General features: G+C 41.3%; 1 protein-coding gene across 1 annotated transcript in view; it reads right to left on the bottom strand.

Annotated features, from left to right (window-relative positions):
* Positions 1–22,045, bottom strand: part of RABEP1 (rabaptin, RAB GTPase binding effector protein 1) — a 139,618-nt gene that overhangs the window by 58,703 nt on the left and 58,870 nt on the right. Inside the window, exons 5-7 of the mRNA XM_075852836.1 lie at positions 11,461–11,580; positions 3,894–4,029; positions 912–1,090 (exon numbers count right to left, since the gene is read on the bottom strand). Coding sequence (XP_075708951.1) covers positions 912–1,090; positions 3,894–4,029; positions 11,461–11,580 — 435 coding nt within the window. The remainder of the gene's footprint in view (positions 1–911; positions 1,091–3,893; positions 4,030–11,460; positions 11,581–22,045) is intronic.

Here is a 22,045-nt window from a genome sequence, read left to right as displayed (position 1 = left end):
TATATATTCCTCATAATGCAAAAGGAGAGAGTGAGGGGTTTACAATGAAAGGGGATCTGTGTTTATTTTACCCAACTGTTCTTCTCTTACCTATTTTATCTGGACTCAACCTGTTCCGATAGTAATAAGTTAGATAAAACTTTGGTGTTAGAAAATGTGAGGCAAGACACACACATTTATCTAGAAGATGACCCCTGTACACATTCAACAAGCCCACATTCACTCTGAAGTGATGGAGTTAGGCCTTGAGAGAGATTATAAGCATTTATACTAACAGGTAGAAATGGCTATTCGAGTCCTGAGCAGTTTTAAAAATGTAGTGTCCTGCCGAGACAACCCCCGCCCATATGCCTTATTCGAAAAGTGGCAGGAAATGAGTGGATTTATAGAACTTCTCTCATCAAAAGCAGCGGAATTGAGGAATAAATGCCATTTATTACATACTATGTGATAGACCTAAAGCTGATAAAGAACCGATAATATAAAGAGAATTGGTCTGTAATCTAGAAATTACAGACTAGTAAATGTAAAAATCAGCAATCAACCCCTTCTCAGAATCAAACAACCTTGATGTGAGGATGAGGCCATGAATTACGAGGGCCCCTTCCTCCCTCTGATGTCCGTGTGCCAGAATACGGCATATGGAAATGTTGTTTTCAAGATGAAATAGCATTTACTTTCAAGGTGTTCTGTATCATTAAACATTGGGTCGTGTATACCTAGGGTCCTTGGAAATTGTGACCCCGCCAAATGCCCTGAATAAAGGAGCCCTGGTAATTGATAAACCGCAACACCACTTCAAGTCTGACCAGCCTCTGGCCAGGAAGCTGAAGATATACATATTTTTATTTTATTTTTTAATCAAAAGCAAAAAAAAAAAGTAGGATCTGATCTTCTTAAGTATGTGCAACCTGGTCTTTCTTTTTCCTTTCTTCAACCTGTCGAAATTGCTCTGTTGTCAATACAGCCTCCATACGTTTCATGTCTTGCATCATCAATCGCTGGGACTCTAGAAACTGATCATTTGCTTTTTGCCATGTGTGTTTCAGCTGATTGTGCTGCTGCCTCTCTTGCTCGAGGAGATGACATACTGTACAAAGAAAGAAAAGAACGTCACTCAATACATATATTACTAGATCAACAGACCCTATACCACTAGTGATGCACAGTATGAGTTAGATTCTACTAAAGATCATTTGACGATCCATATATAAGATTCCACTAGTAATGCACAAGACAGGTTGGATCCGAAAGATTATTTGCCGATATCCAAGATTCCACTAGCGATGCAGAAGGCGAGTTAGGCTTCATGCACACGACCGTAGCCATGTGCACGGCCGTGATTTTCGGGTCGGCCGGAAGCGGAGTGTCACCCGTGAGCCGCCTGCAAATTGCGGGCCGTATACGTGGCCACATGCATTATTTTCTATGAGCTTGGAATAAATGGGGCCGCAATTCACCCGCAGATATGCGGGTGGATAGCGGCCGCAAAAATACGTTCGTGTGCCTAAGGCCCACAATGGAGGAATTACTGTTCTTTTTCATTCCACAAGACAAAGTAATTTTTTTTTACGTTTTCCAGTACATTATATGGTGCAATAAATGGTGCCATTAAAAACTACAACTCATCCAAGCTATGCCGATGGAATAATAAAAGTTATGGCTTTTGAAAGGCAGGGAGGAAAAACTAAAAATGAAAAAATAAAAAATGACTGCGTTAGGAAAATGTTAATAAATGCCTCTTCATAACCAGAAAAGGGTGTTTTATCCAGCAACTATTCAGTGTGTTTTGACTTAAGGCATCACAGTTTGGTTTGGTAAGACAACAGTGAAAGAAAAGCGTTTACTATGTAGAGTGGCTAAGGGGGGAGTTCACACAGAGTTTTTTGATGCGGAAACCGCGCCGCAAAACGCACAAAAAAACTGCCGAAAATGCCTCCTATTCAATGGGAGGCGCAGGCGTTTTTTTTGCCGCGAGCGAAAAAACCGTGTCACGGGAAAAAGAAGGCACATGCCCAATCATCGGGCGTTTACGCCCCTGACCTCCGATTGACATCAATGGGATGCAGAGAAAGTGTATTTCGCTGCGTTTTATGCCTGCGACGCTCAATGGCAGCGGGCGAAAAACGTTGCAGAAATCGGCATGCAGGCAGAGGAAAATCTGCCTCAAAATTACAAACGGAATTTTGAGGCAAATTTTCCTCCTGTAAAAAACTCTGTGTGAACCCAAACTGCTGGAGCCATTACTGGCTGCAATGTTTTGCAAATGTCTGATATTTATGAGAAGCAGTTTCAGAGTAGAGCAACTAAAATCTTGGAGGATAGTTCACACCCATGTAATAACTAGTTTGAATTGCTACAATCTGAAAGGGGGTATCGTGTGATTAACGCACAAACAGGTTGTCATCGCATGTGCTGGCCTAAAGTGCTTTTTTTTTTCCTATAAGTTCAAAGCCTTTTGGTTATTCATTTTCCAATGTGTAAATTGTAGAGGTTTTATTCTGTGATTGCCAGAGTTGGCAATAAAGTATTCGATTCTATATTAAAGTAGACCCCCGAATATAAATGTATTTTAGAAAACACCCCTGTGATATGCATATTGTAATTATTGTACTAAAAGGGATTTCTTCAATACCAAGCATTGACCCCCTACCCCATTCTGAACATCATAGATGTAAAAATATTGGTGACTCTCAGCTGCAGATAAGAGGGTATTTATGCCCATTAAGTAGGCCTATTAGTAAAACAATTCAGATAAGATTAGTGTTTTCTAACATGATATTTATAGTGAGGGAATACACCTTTTTACTGTGATGCACCTGTGATACATAATTCCTGCTCTGTAATCATGCGGGGGAAGAGGAGGGGTTAAACCTGAAAAGCCTCCAGGAGGGTACTAACAAACCAAAACTATAGAACACAAAAGTGTAACATAAGTCTGCTCCAAAATGCAATAGTGACAATATACAGCCCAAAGTTTAGCTTCTTCTCCTGATCTCACCATCTAAAAACTAGATCTCAGCAGCCGCAGGAACCACTAACAGCCCTGCCCTATAGAAGCTTTAGAAATGAATTTAGCATATTATTCTCACCTCAGGGGACTGCTGAAAGGCTGTGACTAGTGTTGATTCATTACATTAGCGATGGGCTGGTAATATAGGAAAGCAGCAGACATCCTCTCTGATATTCTCCGGACACACAGAGCATGTAAGTGCAGGAGCACACTGGTGACATCGTGCAGGTGCAGACAGTACTGTCCAGGCGGCAGATCCAAGACAGGCAGAGGTGCATCGTTAATACATAAAAAGAGCAGGGCAGAGTGTTGGCTCAGTGCGGGCAGCTGAACAGCAGTGACAGGTTTTTACTGTAATGCCCCTGCATCCACTCCTATCTGCCGCTCTCCATTTGGAGTTAGCTGCTGGGAGCGCTCAATAGGTTATTGTTGTTGTGCCCCTCACCAAATAAGCCAACACCCTAGGTGGTCGCACCCATAGCCGGTGGTAGAGACACCTTGGGAGATCTACATGGATACCTGCCTTGTCGATGCCCATGGCCCTCTATAGGCCAATGGCGATGACAGAGCAGTTTCGTAAATGAAAGAAAAATCCAGAGGCCTCTTTTCAAAGGACCCTGCCGCGTCCTGGAAGCCAAAAAAAAAAGTGCCGGGTCGTTGCCCCAGCTCTAACAAGCCCCCAATTAAGAAAGTAGACTGTATGCGCTATATATGAAGACTGCTCCCCCAAAACGATACAGCATGTACTATCAGGGCAGAAACACTAGTCTATGGAACGCATCATAAAAACCCAAACCTTAAAGATTATCCAACTTTTTGTACAAGAAACATATACCACATTAGAATATAAAACAAATCTTGAAGTTGTTAAAGTGAATACCTTCGTGTAACTCTTTCCGCAACTTCTCAGCATCCTCTTGAAGGACAGACTTCTGAGTGTTCAGAACAGCTACATACATCTCTAAGTCTGTCCGACAGGATTTTTCAGCTTCAAGGTAATGATTCAGCTCCTTCATCTAGTGAACAAAAAAAACGGTAAGCTCCCTTGGGAACTTAACTGATCATTTTCATACAAACCACAAAGCTTCAAGTGATTAAAATGCGTGTAGCTCAAAGTCTAGCAAGAACACAAGTATTAAAAGGGTATTCCCATCTCAGACATTTCTGGCATATCCACAGGATATGCCAGAAAATGTCTGATAGATGCGTGTCCTAGATCTATGACCTACACCCGACTCATGAATGGGGTCCCCCAACCTGGTCCCCGCCTGGCGAGGCAGCCGATGGCCGCCACTTTCACGCGTAGCCTCAGAGGTAAGGTGACCCGGTGTACGAAAACAGACAAGTTTCCTTAGAAGTGAATGGGTGTTACAGAGACAGTGTAGCTCAGAAAGTCTAGCAAAAACACAAGCATTAACCCCTTAAGGACGCAGCCTAGTTTGGGCCTTAAGGCTCAGAGCCCATTTTTCAAATCTGACATATTTCACTTTATGTGGTAATAACGTCGGAATGCTTAAACCTATCCAAGCGATTCAGAGATTATTTTCTCGTGACACTTTGGGCTTCATGTTCGTGGTAAAATTTGGTCAATATATTCAGTCTTTATTTGAGAAAAATTGCAAAATTTAGAGAAAATTTAGAAAAAATAGCATTTTTCAGAATTTAAATGCATCTGCTTGAAAAACAGACGGTTATACCACCCACAATAGTCACTAGTTCACATTTCCCATATGTCTACTTTAGATTGGCATCGTTTTTTGAACATTATTTTATTTTTCTTGGACGTTACAAGGCTTAGAACATAAACAGCAATTTCTCATATTTTTAAGAAAATTTCAAAAGCCTTTTTTTTAAGGTACCTGTTCAGTTCTGAAGAGGCTTTGAGGGGCCTATGTATTAGAAACCCCCATAAAGCACCCCATTTTAAAAACTAGACCCCTCAAAGTATTCAAAACAGCATTTAGAAAGTTTTTTAACCCTTCAGGCATTTCACAGGAATTAAAGCAAAGTGGAGGTGAAATTTGCAAATTTAATTTTTCTTTCTGAAGTTCAATTTTATTCTATTTTTTTTTCTGTAACAAAGAAGGTTTTACCAGAGAAACACAACTAAATATGTATTGTCCAGATTCTTCAGTTTTTAGAAATGTCCCACATGTGGCTCTAGTGCGCTCGTGGACTAAAACACAAGCCCCAGAAGCAAAGAAGCGCCTAGTGCATTTTGGTGGTGCTTTTTTATTAGCATATATTTTAAGCAGCATGCCAGGTTTGGAGAGGTGTTGAGGTGCCAAAACAGTAGGAATCCCCCAAAACTGAACCCATTTTGGAAACTGCACCCCTCAAGGAATTAATTTATGGTTATTGTTACCATTTTGACCCCATAGTTTTTTCACAGCGCGTATTTGAATTGGGCTGTGAAATTAAAAGAATGACAATTTTTCCAATAAGATGTCATTTTTGATCAGAATTTCTTATTTTCACAGGGAACAAAATGCCCCATTTTGTTGCCCAAGTTGTCCTGAGTGCGGCAATACCCCATTTGTGGTGATAAACTGCCGTTTGGGCCCATGGGAGGCCTCAGAAGGAAAGGAGCGCTATGTGTTCTTTGGAGCCCAGATTTTGCTGGATTGGTTTTCGGGTGCCATGTCGCATTTGCAGAGCCCCAAAGGTATCAAAGCAATGGAAACCCACCAGAAGTCACCCCATTTTGGAAACTACACCCCTCAAGGAATTTATTTATGGGTGTTGTGACCATTTAGACCCCACAGTTTTTTCACAGAATTTATTTGAATTGGGCTGTGAATTAAAAAAAAAAATATTTTTTCCAATAAGAGGTAGTTTTAGCTCAAAATTTCTTATTTTCACAAGGAATAAAATACCTCATTTTGTTGCCCAATTTGTCCTGAGTGTGGCAATACCCTATTTGTGGTGATAAACTGCAGTTTGGGCCCATGGGAGGGCTCAGAAGGAAAAGACCACCATGTGGCCTACTGGGAATTTTCTGGTGCTAAGTCGTGTGTGCAGAAGCCCCTGAGGTATCAGTACAGTTGAAACCCCCGAGAAGTGACCCCGTTTTAAAAACGACACCCCTTAAGGAATTCATCTAGAGGTGTAGTGAGCATTTTGACCCCACAGGTATTGTGTAAAAGATAATGCGCAGCAGATGGTGCAGAGTGAGATTTGCAATTTTCTATATATATGCCATGTTAGTGTCCGATATATTGTGCCCAGCATGTGCCACCGGAGACATACACCCCATAAACTGTAATGTGGGCTCTCCCAGGGAACGGCAATACCCTACATGTGGCTGTTATTAGCTGCCTGGGCACATGGCAGGGCTCAGAAGGAAAGGACCACCATTTGGCCTACTGGAGCTTTTCTGGTGCTAAGTCTTGTACGCAGAAGCCCCTAAGGTACCAGTACAATTGAAACCCCCAAGAAGTGACCCTGTTTTAAAATCTACACCCCTTAAGGCATTCATCTAGAGGTGTAGTGAGCATTTTGACCCCACAGGTATTGTGTAAAAGATAATGTGCAGCAGTTGGTGCAGAGTGAAATTTGCCATTTTCTATACATATATGCCAATTCAGTGTCCGATATATTGTGCCCAGCATGCGCCACCGGAGATATACACCTCATAAACTGTAATGTTGGCTCTCCCGGGTACAGCAATACCCTACATGTGGCTGTTATCAGCTGCCTGGGCACACAGCAGGGCCCAGAGGGGAAAGATGAGGGGGGGTAAGCTGTGCGAAGTGGATCAGAGCGAGTAAAACTGGGGTAAATTAAAAATAAAGGGATGGATGATAAATTTTAAAACACTCTTTCATACAGACCTCTGGTTTTTCGGGACACGCGTCACATTGATATATTGTGTCCTTCCTCCTCTTATAGCAGACTCTGCACCTCTTTTGACTTTTTCCCTTCTTGCCAGTTTGGGGAACTTCTCCTAAAAAGTGTTGCCCTGGTACGATGCCTGTGGCCCCGCTTCCAGAAGTACTGTAAGGCTTCAGGACTTGATCTGACAAGTCCACCCCTCTCATGTACCTATTGTAGTCCAGGATGCAGTCTAGTTTGGGGGTCCCTGTACTGGTGCCTCGTACAGGTACATGGGTACTGGTGTGGCATCTCCCTGGTCTTGTACTTGACACACAATATGTTGCTGCTAGATTGTGCCCTGCTCTCACCCCTTTTGAGTGTTTGCCCAAGCAGAGTCTTAGGGAGGCCTCTCAGGTTTCTTCTAGCAGTGCCGCAGGACTTCTGGAAGCGAGGCAGTTGAAGAGTGGGATGCTGGTATAAAAATTATCCAGGTAGAGGTGGTAACCCTGGTCCAGCAGTGGGTGCACCAAATCCCACACAATTTTTGTATTAACTCCCAGTAAGGGGGGGGCATTCTGGGGGCTGAGTACTGGTGTCCTTCCCTTTATAAATCCTAAATTTGTAGGTATACCCTGATGCACTCTCGCACAGCTTATACATCTTCACGCCATACCTTGCCCTCTTACTCAGCAGGTACTGGCGGAATTGAAGCCTCCCTTTCAAATGTACCAGGGATTCATCTAAAGAAATACACTTCTCGGGGGTGAATGCTGGGAAAACCGGGCACTGAAATGGTCTAATAGGGGTCTCCGTTTATACAAACGGTCAAAACTGGGGTCATCTCGGGGTGGGCACGGCTCATTATGAGTATAATGTAAGAAGCGAAGTATTGCCTCATTTTTATTTTATTTTTTAGGTTACAGTTCAGTTCTGAAGTTGCTTTGAGGGGCCCATATATTAGACACCCTTATCAAACACCCCATTTCAGAAACTAGACCCCTCAAAGTATTCACAACAGCATTTAAAAAGTTTATTAACCCTTTAGGTGTTTCACAGGAATTTAGAGCAAAGTAGAGGTGACATTTAATTAATTTAATTTAATTTATTAGGCACCATGTCCGGTTTGAAGAGGTCTTGTGGTGCTAAAACAGTGGAAACCCCCAAAAGTGACCCCTTTTTGGAAACTAGAGACCTTGAGGAATCCATTGTAGTTTTCTTGGGGTGCATGCGACTTTTTGATCAGTTTTTATTCTAATTTTAGGTGGCGTGGTGACTAAAAAAACAGCAATTCTACTATTGTTTTTTATTCAATTTTTTTTACAGCGTTCACCGTGCACTATAAATGACATATTCACTTTATTCTGCGGGGCGATACGATTACGGCGATACCAGATGTTTATAGTTTTATTTTATGTCTTATGGCGTTTGCACAATAAAATACATTTTGTAAAATATAATTTATTTTTTGTGTTACCTTATTCTAAGAGCCAGAACCGTTTTATTTTTCCATCAGGAAAGTCGTGCGAGGATTTTTTTTTTGCGTAACGAACTGTAGTTTCGATCAGTACCATTTTTAGGTACATGCGACTTTTTGATCTCTTTTTATTCAATTTTTTGGGAGGTGAAGTGACCAAACAATTGTGATTGTGGTACGGTTTATTATTATTTTCTCTTACGGCGTTCACCGCGCGGGATAAATAACGACATCGTTTTGTAGTTCAGGACGTAACGGACGCGGCGATACTAATTATGTATAGTTTATTTGTTTATTTTTATTAATAATAAAGAACTGATAAGGGAAAAAGGGGGATTTTTACTTTTATTACTTTTAAATCTTTTATTTTCTTATTTTTTACACAACTTTTTTTTACTTTTTCACACTTTTTTTACTTTGTCCCACTAGGGGACATGATGGCAGGAGGCTCTGATCGCTATTCTAATACACTGCACTACATACGTAGTGCAGTGTATTAGAGCTGTCAGCTGTTCGCTGACAGCAAGCATAGTGGGTCCTGATTTTGTCGGGACCCACTAGGCTTCCGTCGATGGCGTAGCCAGAGTCCATTGTTAGGATTCTGGTTGCCATAGTAGCCATCACGGCCCGCTATCGTGTAGCAGGCCGGCGATGGCAGCTTAACCCCTAAGAAGCCGCGATCGCTATTGAACGCGGCTTCTAAGGGGTTAATCGGCGGGGACCACCGCGATCGGTCCCTGCACACTAAGCTGTGATAGCGTGCTGTCAGAAACAGCAGTTATCACAGCTCAAGCACGCGCCGGGATTAAATGGCGCCGTGTTTACTCAGGTCAGTACTATTACTGACCTGAGCGCGAACGATGTACTTAGCGCGACGTAATAGTACTGACCTGAGCGCGAAGGGGTTAAAGGGGTTTTCTAGCCAGGAAAAACTGATGGCCTATTCTCAGGATAGGCCATCAATAGCTGATGGGTCGGGGTACGACTCCCAGGACCCCCGCCGATCAGATGTTTTGAAGGGGGTGCAGCGCTCGTACAAGCGTTGCTTGCCCTTCATTTCCACTTACTCTCTGTGAATCTTCGACACACATTTAGCAGCGATTTACAGGTATTGCAGCCTTTTCTCATATTGAAGAGAATTGGAGAAAAGGCTGAGGACAGGCCAATTTTTACTGGCTGGAAACCCCCTTTAAAGGTGTATTCCCATCTCAGACATTTATACCATATCCAAAGGTCTGATAGATCCCCTGACCCCTGCCTGGTAAGGTGGCCACTGAATACACCATAAATGTCTAAGATGGAAATACCCATTAAAAAAAAACAAAGAAGACACTTGGACCTTATGTCCTTTTATATGAAGTATACATTCAAGCTATACTGGTTGGTATTGAATGACTTATAAGCTAAATATACACATTTGTGAATTGTCTTTTGGGGAGTTGCACTGACATCAGATTTTATTTTTTACTCAAACATACACACACAGTATAATCATTGCATATATTCGGTAATAGCACGTTTTAGGCGTCGTGCACACGGGCCGTGCACATGGCCACACAAATTCATTTCTATGAGCCTGGACCGCAAAACACGGCCGTAATGAGACATGTCCTATCTTTTTGCGGTCCAGGATCCTGGGCAATGCACGGACCGTGGAAACCACGGTTGTGTGCATGTGTCCATAGAAATGAATGGGACCGCAATTCACCTGCAGATTTGCAGGTGAATTGGGGCCGCAAAAACACGTTCGTGTGCATGGGGCCTTAGAGCAAAAAAACTGAAATGATAAATTTCTGAGCACATGTTCGTGCAACTCTTATTATGCTTTACGGAGTCCCTCTCCTACTGCTGAGAATCGCAAGCAGTGTTGATTTGTAAAGACTGAGCAAACAAAACTTAGTTTGAAGGTTCCACTTTGTATTTCTTTGATTTTAGATCTAGATGTAACATTTAAATTGACACTATTAAAGGGATTATTAAATTTTTTTAGTAATGGCCGCAAATGTCCTGTAAAAAAACAACACAACAGCAAAAAACAAACAGTACAATTTCCTGGTGATCCAGAGAGCTGAAGCTCCGGCGGTCCTCCTGGTATTTGTTTACACAGGGGCACCATGTGACTGCTCAAGCCAATCAGAGGGCTTAGCAGTATCGTACTCCTTGCATCATCGCTAAGGGTTTATGCCAGGAATACAACAAATGACCGCTAAGCCCTCTGATTGACTGCAGCGATCACATGCTGTTCGCACATGAATAAACACCGGGAGGACCATCAGCGCTGGATCGTTGAGGAAAGGGGGTGCATTAGGGTGAGAAAAGGAGACTTGCTTTTTTATTTCAGCACATTTGCCGTTCGTATTAATTTGTAATAACGAGGCTAACCCCTTTAAAAGCTATAATTTTAGCAACCACCATTTACTAAATAACAGGTATTTGTTAGCTTGGTTATTTGATACATCTGTTGGGGGCAGAACCAGAAACAATTACCTTCTTGTTAGATTAAACATAAGGCAAGAGTTAAGCATTCCATTCAAACTAAATAGGTTATCCTATAGAGACAACCCCTGTCCAATTGGCCTATTGGATGTCATAGAAGAGGTTCCCCACTCTAGGGGACTAGGGTCATCCATATATTACACGGCCGCCATTCATTTGAAAGGCCGACATATAATACTACACTACCCCTGCAGTAGCTAATGCAGGAGAAATGTATTGTCGATAACCGCTGAAAATTAGGAGTCCAAGAGCTGTACCTGCAACAATCAGTTCATTGTAGGGGCAGTTGCCTTTAGAGAAGGGGTTGTCTTAATCTCACAATCCTTCTAGGGGTCCATTCAAACCTTGCGGTTGAGGTGCAGCTAGAAACTAATGGAAAAAGCGCATACATTTTTACAGCAGTAGCAGCATTTTTTAAAGAGGCTGATAAACGTAACCGCTTTAAAAAATTGCTTGAAATCACAGTAAAACGCACGCGTTTTTTCCAATACTGTTCTAATTGCACCTCAACCGTAACTTGACTGGACCTTAAAATTCATACCCCTATGGTTTCGGCACCAACAGCCATATCTTTAGCATGGGCTTCTTCGCAACCATTCTCACAAGCTTTTGCTAGCCAAAACATAAAATACAATCTTAAAGCAAAAGGTAGCTGTGAAACCTTGAAAGCCTCTAGCTCTTTTATCTTCTCCTCAGCTTCAGAAAGTTTCTCCTTTAATGCACCAATCTCCTTTTCCATGGGCATTACTACGGATCGCAGCTTTTCAGCATCCTCTTGGGCCTGTTTTCAAAAATTATAAGTTACAGTACATTATTACATAAAACATTATCTGATGTACAGATGTACTCAGTGTTTCATTGCATATATACCTACAAAGTGGTTGTCCCACCATTTAATATCATATTCATTGTACAAATCACTGCTGTTAAAAAAAAACCCAGAACACTAAAAAAAAAGTGTTATGACATTTACTTACATAGTACGGCGTTCAAAGTGTATAGCAATGTACACGTCAACCTAATGACCGGATACTGGTAGATACTCATGCTTAGTCACTCTCTCCACAGTACCTCGCGCTTGTATCCATAAACGCCTGTACCCAGGGCTTCCTTCCATTTTATCCAATTAGCCTAGCGAATAGTCAAGTGCAGCCATCAAGCAATTGTAGCCTTCGAGGCTGCCTGCTTTCTCGAGCCCTCCGGGAGCATAAACCAGGAGTAGGAACGACATTAGGAGGAAGTGACAAAGGTAAACCCGCGAGGTGCGGACCACATCCAAGTTGTGAAGAGAGCATTCCTTAGAGTGCACCGGAGACTAGCAGAAGTTTGTCAAAATTCGATCCTTGTTAAGGTGGAAGGACGTGACCACATGGGGCAAAAAAGAGGGCATAGTGCAGAGCACTGCTTTATGATCGTGGAGTGTCAAATATGGAGAACAAGAGAGGGCCGGAACAGAGATCATCCCCACAAAGAAACGCCACCTACCAGGTGAGCAGTTGCAACAAAATCTCACAAAGGTGAGGCGTGGCTAGCGGAGCAACAGAGCGGACATTTCTGGACAGAGCTCCGTAGAGCTTCTAAATCTAACCCAATCAGACGGGGAAGGGGTTTTTTTTTTTTCTGCCCATATAAGCAGACCTTGGTAGGATTGCAACTCCATCCTTGCTCTGAGGAGCTTTTTTGAAGCAGCCGAAAAAGATTTTACTGCCGCCGCGGCCTAGCAACGACCTGAGACCGGGGAGTAAAGTTAGGACAACAAGTGCCCGGCCGGAAGTGGTGCCGAAAAGAGGATATGCAGCCAGCGGTGGAAACATCAATAGACTCACCCTGTCTTATCTCAGCTCAGGAGTTATCAGGTACCCATACAGTAACTGGGCCCACGGCGGTCTAGCTCCGGTTTGAAGCCGGGGACTAGATTTATAAAAACCCTTAGGCCCGTCCGATCGGAAGTGGTCACCAGCCAGTGATGCAGAAAACAGCTCAATAGAAGAGCAAGGTGAGCGCATTCCACTAGGACTAAGAGATTTCTTGCCCAAAGAGGTTTTTACTCTTGAACAAAATCTCCTACGCGTATACACTTTACTTACTGGAACAAACCACCAGCAGCCATTTTAGAGTGATCTATTTAACATACACTCAGGTGGAAAGCCGAGGCCTAAAACTGCCAGGCATTTGCATAGCTGCTGAACACCACTAGCCGACTGAACACAATTACTATCTTGGTGAGAACCATTGACAATATTTCAGATATATATTGGAATTCAAAAGGGTGATCTTAAAGCAACATACAAATACATATCTGTGTGCCCAGCAAGTAGCCCTCATCCTTGGACTAATTACAGATATTTCAAAACAGAAGCTCTTGCAGCACTCCAATAGGCAAAAAAAGTAATTTATTCAGTCCACATCAAGCAAACATGCAATGTTTCAGTCCTGCAATAGGACCTTTCTCATGCTTGAGAGAGGTCCTATTGCAGGACTGAAACGCTGCATGTTTGCTTGATGTGAACTGAATAAATTACGCTTTTTTTTGCCTATTTGAGTGCTGCAAGATCTTGTTCTGAATATATATATCAGAAAAAGAATGGCGACAGCACACAAACACTAATGCTACCTAAACCACTAAATATAAATGAATATGCATTACTGCTAAATCTACTTATAATAGGGAGGTTCTTAGCACACATTATGATCAAAAAGTGTTTGCCCACCTGCCACGACAAGGCGACCTCTATGAGGTGGGAACCTACGCTGCACATACACCCAGAACTGGGACTAAGCCTATATATATATATATATATATATATATATATATATATATATATATATATATATATATATATATATATATCTGGGGATGGTAGGATCCAGCATTGAACTAATTAAAACCACCCAGGGCAGAATCGGAGGAGTGCAAGAACAAAAATGGAGGCAGTCACTAACCCCACATATATGGATCACATAAACACAAAATGTGAACAGCACATTCCAACGAAATGATCTAAAATGTGTATGCAGGTGCAGGACACCTGTGACTGCAAATATACAGCAGAAAAAGAATGGCGACAGCACACTGCGACACTAATGTCACCTAATGTAGACTTAGTCTCAGTTCTGGGTGTATGTGCAGCGTAGGTTCCCACCTTACAGAGGTCGCCTTGTCGTGGCAGGTGGACAAACACTTTTTGATCAAAATGTGCACTAAGAACCTCCCTATTCTAAGTAGATTTAGCAGTAATGCATATTTATTTATATTTAGCGGTTTAGGTGGCACTAGTGTCGCAGTGTGCGGCCGCCATTCTTTTTCTGAGATTATATATATATATATATATATATATATATATATATATATATATATATATATATAGAGTGAAGGAAATAAGTATTTGATCCCTTGCTGATTTTGTAAGTTTGCCCACTGTCAAAGACATGAACAGTCTAGAATTTTTAGGCTAGGTTAATTTTACCAGTGAGAGATAGATTATATGAAAGAAAAAAAAAAGAAAATCACATTGTCAAAATTATATACATTTATTTGCATTGTGCACAGAGAAATAAGTATTTCATCCCTTTGGCAAACAAGACTTAATACTTGGTGGCAAAACCCTTGTTGGCAAGCACAGCAGTCAGACGTTTTTTGTAGTTAATGATGAGGTTTGCACACATGTTAGATGGAATTTTGGCCCACTCCTCTTTGCAGATCATCTGTAAATCATTAAGATTTCGAGGCTGTCGCTTGGCAACTCGGATCTTCAGCTCCCTAAGTTTTCGATGGGATTAAGGTCTGGAGACTGGCTAGGCCACTCCATGACTTTAATGTGCTTCTTTTTGAGCCACTCCTTTGTTGCCTTGGCTGTATGTTTCGGGTCATTGTCGTGCTGGAAGACCCAGCCACGAGCCATTTTTAATGTCCTGGTGGAGGGAAGGAGGTTGTCACTCAGGATTTGACGGTACATGGCTCCATCCATTCTCCCATTGATGCGGTGAAGTAGTCCTGTGCCCTTAGCAGAGAAACACCACCAAAACATAATGTTTCCACCTCCATGCTTGACAGTGGGGACGGTGTTCTTTGGGTCATAGGCAGCATTTCTCTTCCTCCAAAGACGGCGAGTTGAGTTAATGCCAAAGAGCTCAATTTTAGTCTCATCTGACCACAGCACCTTCTCCCAATCACTCTCAGAATCATCCAGATGTTCATTTGCAAACTTCAGACGGGCCTGTACATGTGCCTTCTTGAGCAGGGGGACCTTGCGGGCACTGCAGGATTTTAATCCATTATGGCGTAATGTGTTACCAATGGTTTTCTTGGTGACTGTGGTCCCAGCTGCCTTGAGATCATTAACAAGTTCCCCCCGTGTAGTTTTCGGCTGAGCTCTCACCTTCCTCAGGATCAAGGATACCCCACGAGGTGAGATTTTGCATGGAGCCCCAGATCGATGTCGATTGACAGTCATTTTGTATGTCTTCCATTTTCTTACTATTGCACCAACAGTTGTCTCCTTCTCACCCAGCGTCTTACTTATGGTTTTGTACCCCATTTCAGCCTTGTGCAGGTCTATGATCTTGTCCCTGACATCCTTTGAAAGCTCTTTGGTCTTGCCCATGTTGTAGAGCTTAGAGTCAGAATGATTAATTGAGTCTGTGGACAGGAGTCTTTTATACAGGTGACTATGTAAGACAGCTGTCTTTAATGCAGGTACCAAGTTGATTTGGAGCGTGTAACTGGTCTGGAGGAGGCTGAACTCTTAATGGTTGGTAGGGGATCAAATACTTATTTCTCTGTGCACAATGCAAATAAATATATATCATTTTGACTATGTGATTTTCTTTATTTTTTTTAATATAATCTATCTCTCACTGGTAAAATTAACCTAGCCTAAAAATTCTAGACTGTTCATGACTTTGACAGTGGGCAAACTTACAAAATCAGCAAGGGATCAAATACTTATTTCCTCCACTGTATATGTCTCAGAATGCCTCAATACCGATCCATAGATTTGTAACTTTAAACAAGAACGAACAAGGCCCTTAACCTCCTAGACCCTATTATATACTGACTAACTCCATAGTCCGAATAACTGGACGCTTTGGAAATACCGGACCCAGATCTTGAACTAAAGAAGGAACTTACTATACAAACCACTTAATGATTTATAAAATCGGTCCACAGCTCTAAAATACATCATCTAGATGTAATCCAGAACATGTGCTAACACAGAAACTCTGAAATGCCTTAATCACATAATACTTTCTTCCAGCAAGCTAAAAAAAGGGAAATACAGATCATAATGGGCAAACCCATAAAAGGCTCAAAATGAAGAGCAAGCCAAGAATGGGAAAACCCCCCAAAAAAAACAAGATGTTGAAGCCACCAGTAAATAATAAATAATTTCGCTACTTCAAGTTGGTCAGCCGGTGAAGAAGAACTGAGGACCCAAGATTCCTCTGACCTCAAGAAATATATAAAAGCACTACCAACAACAGACTGCATAAGGAACCTATTTAAAGAATTTAACCAGACAGTAAAAGAGGAAATATCAGAAATGAGGAACGATGTGTCAAGCAAGCCTTTACCAGAATGCAATCACTAGAGGACACCTGTAATCAAGTCATTTCCCATGCTGAAAGAATATCGGAGATACTCAATGACAAACAAAAATAATCATATTTACAAAGATTACATATAGATGACCTTGAAAATAGGTCTAGAAGAAATAATTTAAGAATAAGAGGTATTCTTGAAGCAGTGACAGAAATCCCTAATGTACTCACACATATATTCAACAAACTTCTGGGGAAAGAAGAAAACAATGACATAGGCCTTGAAAGAGCTCACAGAGTGTTCAGACACAGATCTGTTGGACCGGAAAAACATTCTATGCTGCTTACAAAGCTTCAAAATTAAAGAAGTAATACTTCACAAAGCAAGATACGCTAGGAAAATAGAATACGAAGAATGCAAAATTATCATATCAAGACCTCTCTAAACTCACTTTGGAACTAAGACGACAACTACAATCTCTAACCAAAACACTAAGAGAGAGAAACATCCCATATATGTGTATGTTCCCCTTCGGCCTTGTTATAACTGTACACAATAAAACATTGACCATCAAAACACCAGATGAACTGGATTTTGTCTTCAACAAATTAGACCTCTCTCACCTAAAAATCCCAGACTGGACTCGTCCAGAGGAACAATTCAATTTTCCACAACTTCCAAAACAGGACACCTCGGAAACGACTACCCCAAAGAAAACAAATATGAAAAAGACTGATCCAGAAGTTGGGAAAACTCAGAAAAGATGAGAAAAACATTTGGAAGACCACGACTTTTATATCCTTTTTCAATGTTAATTGATAGTATATTATCTGTAATCTGTATGTTTATTATATTTCTTTAGACTTGGTGGAAGAATTTGGTTCTAAAAAAATCTTAAGTGACCACCCTTGTTGCACAAATTTTCCATGCTTAGATCCCACCCACCTGGAAATTTTATCTATGCTATAAACTCTGGTCGAGATTGGAATGATTTCCCATAGATCTCTACCGGCAGCATATTTTTGTTGGATATATACAAATATGCCAATAATCCTACGTTCATTCTTTCTAAAACACACCCAATCATTTAAGCGGTGTTTAATTCTTGTTATTACTATCTTGCCTCTGCTGAATTTAAATATTAGAACAAATTGTGTGTATTAAAGAGGCTCTGTCACCAGATTTTGCAACCCCTATCTCCTATTGCAGCAGATCGGCGCTGCAATGTAGATAAGAGTAACGTTTTTTGTTTTTTTTTAAAAACGAGCATTTTTGGCCAAGTTATGACCATTTTTATATTTATGTAAATGAGGCTTTCTAAAGTACAACTAGGCGTGTTTAAAGTTAAAGTACAACTGGGCGTGTATTGTGTATGTACATCTGGGCGTTTTTACTTCTTTTACTAGATTTTCATTTTCACGGCCTAATTCCACTAAATTCAGCAAAAAAACTGTGGGGTCAAAATGCTAACTATACCACTAGAAAAATTCCTTGAGGGGGTGTAGTCTTCAAAATGGGGTCACTTTTGGGGGGTTTCCACCGTGTTGCTCCCTCCAGGGCGTTGCAAACGCGACATGGCACTTTAAACCAATCCAGCAAAATCTGCGCTTCAAAATCCAAATGGCGCTCCTTCCCTTCTGAGCTTTGCCGTGGGTCCAAACAGTAGTTTAGTACCACATATGGGGTATTGCTGTAATTAGGAGAAGTAGCTTTACAAGTTTTGTGGTGCTTTTTCTCCTTTATTCCTTGCAAATATTTTTCTTTATATTTTTTCAGAAAAAAAAAGTAGATTTTCACTTTCACAGGCAAACTCCAATAAATATAGCAGAAGACCTGTGGGGTCAAGATGCTAACTATACCCCTAGATAAATTCCTTGAGGTGTGCAGTTTCCAAAACGTGTCACTTTTGATGGATTTCCACTGTTTTGGCACTACAAGACCTCTTCAAACCTGACATGGTGCCTAAAATATATTCTAAAAAAAGGAGGCCACAAAATCCACTAGCTGCTCCTTTGATTCTGAGACCGATGCTTCTGTCCAGTAGCGCACTAGGGCCACATGTTGGATATTTCTAAAACTGCAGAATCTGGGCAATAAATATTGAGTTGCATTTCTTGGGTAAAACCTTCTGTGTTACAGATTTTTTTTTATTAGAAATGAATTGCAGCAAAAAAAAAAAAAATTTGTACATTTCACCTCTACTTTGCTTTAATTCCTGTGAAACGCCTAAAGGGTTAAGAAACTTTCAGAATGCTGTTTGGAATACTTTGAGGGGTGCAGTTTTTAATATGGGGTGATTTATGGAGTCTATCTAGTACATAAGGCCCTCAAAGCCGCTTTAGAACTGAACTGGTCCCTGTAAAACTAGCCTTTTGAAATTTTCTTGAAAATGTGAGAAATTGCTGCTAAAGTACTAAGCCTTGTAACGTCCTAGAAAAATAAAATAATGTTCAAAAGACTATGCAAATATAAAGTAGACATATGGAATATGTGAAATAGTAACTATTTTGTGTGGTATTACTATCTGTTTTAATAGAAGATACATTTAAAATTAGAAAAATCATAATTTTTGCACATTTTCTCTAAATTTTGGTGTTTTTCACAAATAAGCAATGAATTTATTGACCACATTTTTCCACTACCATTAAGTACAATATGTCACGAGAAAACAATCTCAGAATCGCTTGGATAGGCAAAAGCATTCCAGAGTTATTACCACATAAAGTGACACATGTCAGATTTGAAAAAATGGGTCTGGTCCTGAAGGCCAAAATGAGCTCGGTCTTGAAAGGGTTAAGGAAAAAAAACAAAAACAAATCTTTTAGAAAAATAAAAGTATTGGAATTAAAACATAAGAAATCACTATGTATAAAATCAGAAAAGGAACTATTCAAATTTCGAGCAGATCTGAAGGAACTACTGAACTAGAACACAGAAAAATGTTCTACTTCGCAAAGTTCAAAAGGTACATGAATGCAGACAAGTGTGGATAGAGTTTAGCCAACTTAATTAGAAAAGAACACTCAAATACATTTATACCAAAAATAAAAAAACAAAAGAAATAAACTACTACACACAATGGAAGAAATATCTAAGGAATTTTGTGCTTTCTATTCAGAATTGTATCACCTAGCAATTCAGGATCAAACATTGATTAACCACTTGCAGACCGCCCATACACTATAAATGTCCGGGCGGGCCGCAATTAGCTTTGCAGGGCCGTTCTAGAACGTTCTGCAGAGTTAGCAGGTTTGCCAATTCCCGGTGGTATTTAGCTCCGTGATATAGGTGTCTCTAGACAGCTGTATCATGGAACTTTAACCGGAGACCACTCAGCATGGTCTCCGGTCATGTGATCGTTGTGACAACCTGTCACAATGATCACATTACTCCTAACAGCAGCGATTACGCGCAGGCTGTGAGGAGCTCTGTGATACAGCTGTCACAGCGATCACATTACTCCTCCCAGAGGCGCTTGCGCACCGACGGTAAGGAGCTCGGCTATGTGAACGCTGTGACAGCCTGTCAAAGCGATCACATGCGTGCGGACAGTACGTAGCTCCATGATACAGCTGTCTAGAGACAGTTGTATCACCGAGCTTCAGAGTGGTCTCCGGTCAGGTGATCGCTGTGACAGCCTGTCACAGGGATCACCAGTTGCATCTTATCTTCTTCCTCGGCAGACTGCCAGAGAGAGGGAGAAGAATAATGTAATGCAAAAAAACAAAACAAAAAAACACACACACACACACACACACACACACACACACACTTTTTTTCCAATAAAAAATTTCTACACTGCGACTTTGGCCACGCACAACACAGGTCAACCGGCCAAAGATCGCTATGTCCCGTAGCCTACATTGCATGTAATAAAAGTCAATGTGGTTGTTTTGCAACGCGCAAGTTGCCACAACATGACAGTTGCAAGAAATCCAAATTGTCGTGTCGCAGTTACTTGCAGTGCGCAACGCGACCACATTGACTTACATTACTTGCGGTGTAGGCTATGGGACATAGCGATCTTTGGTCGGACGACCTGTGTCATGGCCAAAGTCAGCATGTAACTCACACGGAGTATTTTGCAGGCAGAAAAAAATCCTTCAGGAATTTTGAGGCAGATTTTGACCTGCCTGCACTTTTTTGCCGAATTTTTCACCTGAGGCCATTGAGGAACACGGGCATAAAACGCATGCTTTTTCTGCCTCCCAGCCGCCCGGGAAAAAAAAAACAATTTCAGCCGTATATTGGCGCCGATTCCGACTTGGTTTCCACGTAAAAATCAGCGCCAAAAAAAACTCACTGTGAACTGGGCCTTAGGGTGACGTTAGATGTGGAGGATTCACTGCAAATGTTACCTGCAGATTTGCACAGGCAAAGTCAGCAGCGGATTACAGTACAAGGCAAGTAGATGAGATTTTACAAAACTCATCTGCATGCTGCAGACATTTTACACGGCAGATTTTCAAATCTTTGATAGGTCGTCAAATACATACCTTGGGGTCTACTTTCCATAGAATTATCATTTTTGGGGTGTCAAAGGGGTCAACAAAAATTGATGGCCTATCCTCAGGATAAGCCATCAATATCTGATCGGTGGTGGCCCGTCTCCCAGCAGCCCCGCTGATCAGCTGTTTTGAAGGGGCTCATACAATTATCGCTTCCCCTACATTTCCTTTACTGCTCACATTGTGAATCACGGACACACTTGTAGCTGCGGTTCACAGTACTACAGTATACACTTGAATGGGAGAAGGCTGCAATACTGTGAACCGCTGCTACAAGTGTGTCCGCGATTCAGCGTAAGCAGTAGAGGAATTTAAGGGGAAGCAGCGCACGTACGAGCACAGTGGCCCCTTCAAAACAGCCGACGGGGGTGCCGGATGTCGGACCCTGACCGATCAGATATTGATGGCCTATTCTGAGGGTATGCCATCAGTTTTTGTAGTTTTTGTGGACTGGAAACGTCACAACAACATCTGTAATGGTAGTATTGTGTCAGCGAACTAGCTTTGTAAATTTTTTCTCTAAAAGCCAGTTTGCGCACCATTCATTTTAAGCACCACCTTGCGCCCAGCGTGTAAGAAATGCACACATATTTGGTATTGTTGAAGTCAGCAGAAGTTGACAAACAAGTATTCAGATGTGTTTACCCAGTGGCATGCACCAGATGTACAAAAAAAAAAAAAAAAAAAAAACAACATTTTTTTCAACTTTTTTTTTTCAATTTTTGCTTCCATATTTTTAAAAAAAAGTTAAACATATCTTATTTTTTTTACACAATATGGAAGCCCAATATGTTCTAAGAAAAACAAGACCAAATACATGTGTGTTGGGAAAATAATAGAACAATTTGCTTTTAAATTGGCACATGGCTAAAACTTAAAAATGGGCCTGGTCAGGAATGGGGGGGGGGGGGGGGGTAAAGCTCCTGGTCAGGAAGTGGTTAATAAAACTGATAATATGAACTACTTGATAACATAGCACTTCCTCACATCTCAGAATCAAATGCAAACCCCTTCTTTCTCAAAACAAGAAATAGAAAACGCTATCAATATTAGCCCAAAAGGCAAAAGAACAGGACCAGACGGGTACTCTATGTCATACTATAAAATATTTAGACACTATCTGCCGTTCTGACACAGTATTTTTAACACCATAGACCTATATAATCCTTTCTGTAAAGAGTCATTAACTTCTCACA

Source organism: Rhinoderma darwinii, chromosome 2 (assembly GCF_050947455.1).
Source record: "Rhinoderma darwinii isolate aRhiDar2 chromosome 2, aRhiDar2.hap1, whole genome shotgun sequence".
NCBI classification, from domain to species: Eukaryota; Metazoa; Chordata; class Amphibia; order Anura; family Rhinodermatidae; genus Rhinoderma; species Rhinoderma darwinii.
Note: the sequence above shows the minus strand (reverse complement) of the source record. Positions and strands in the feature narration are given on the sequence as shown.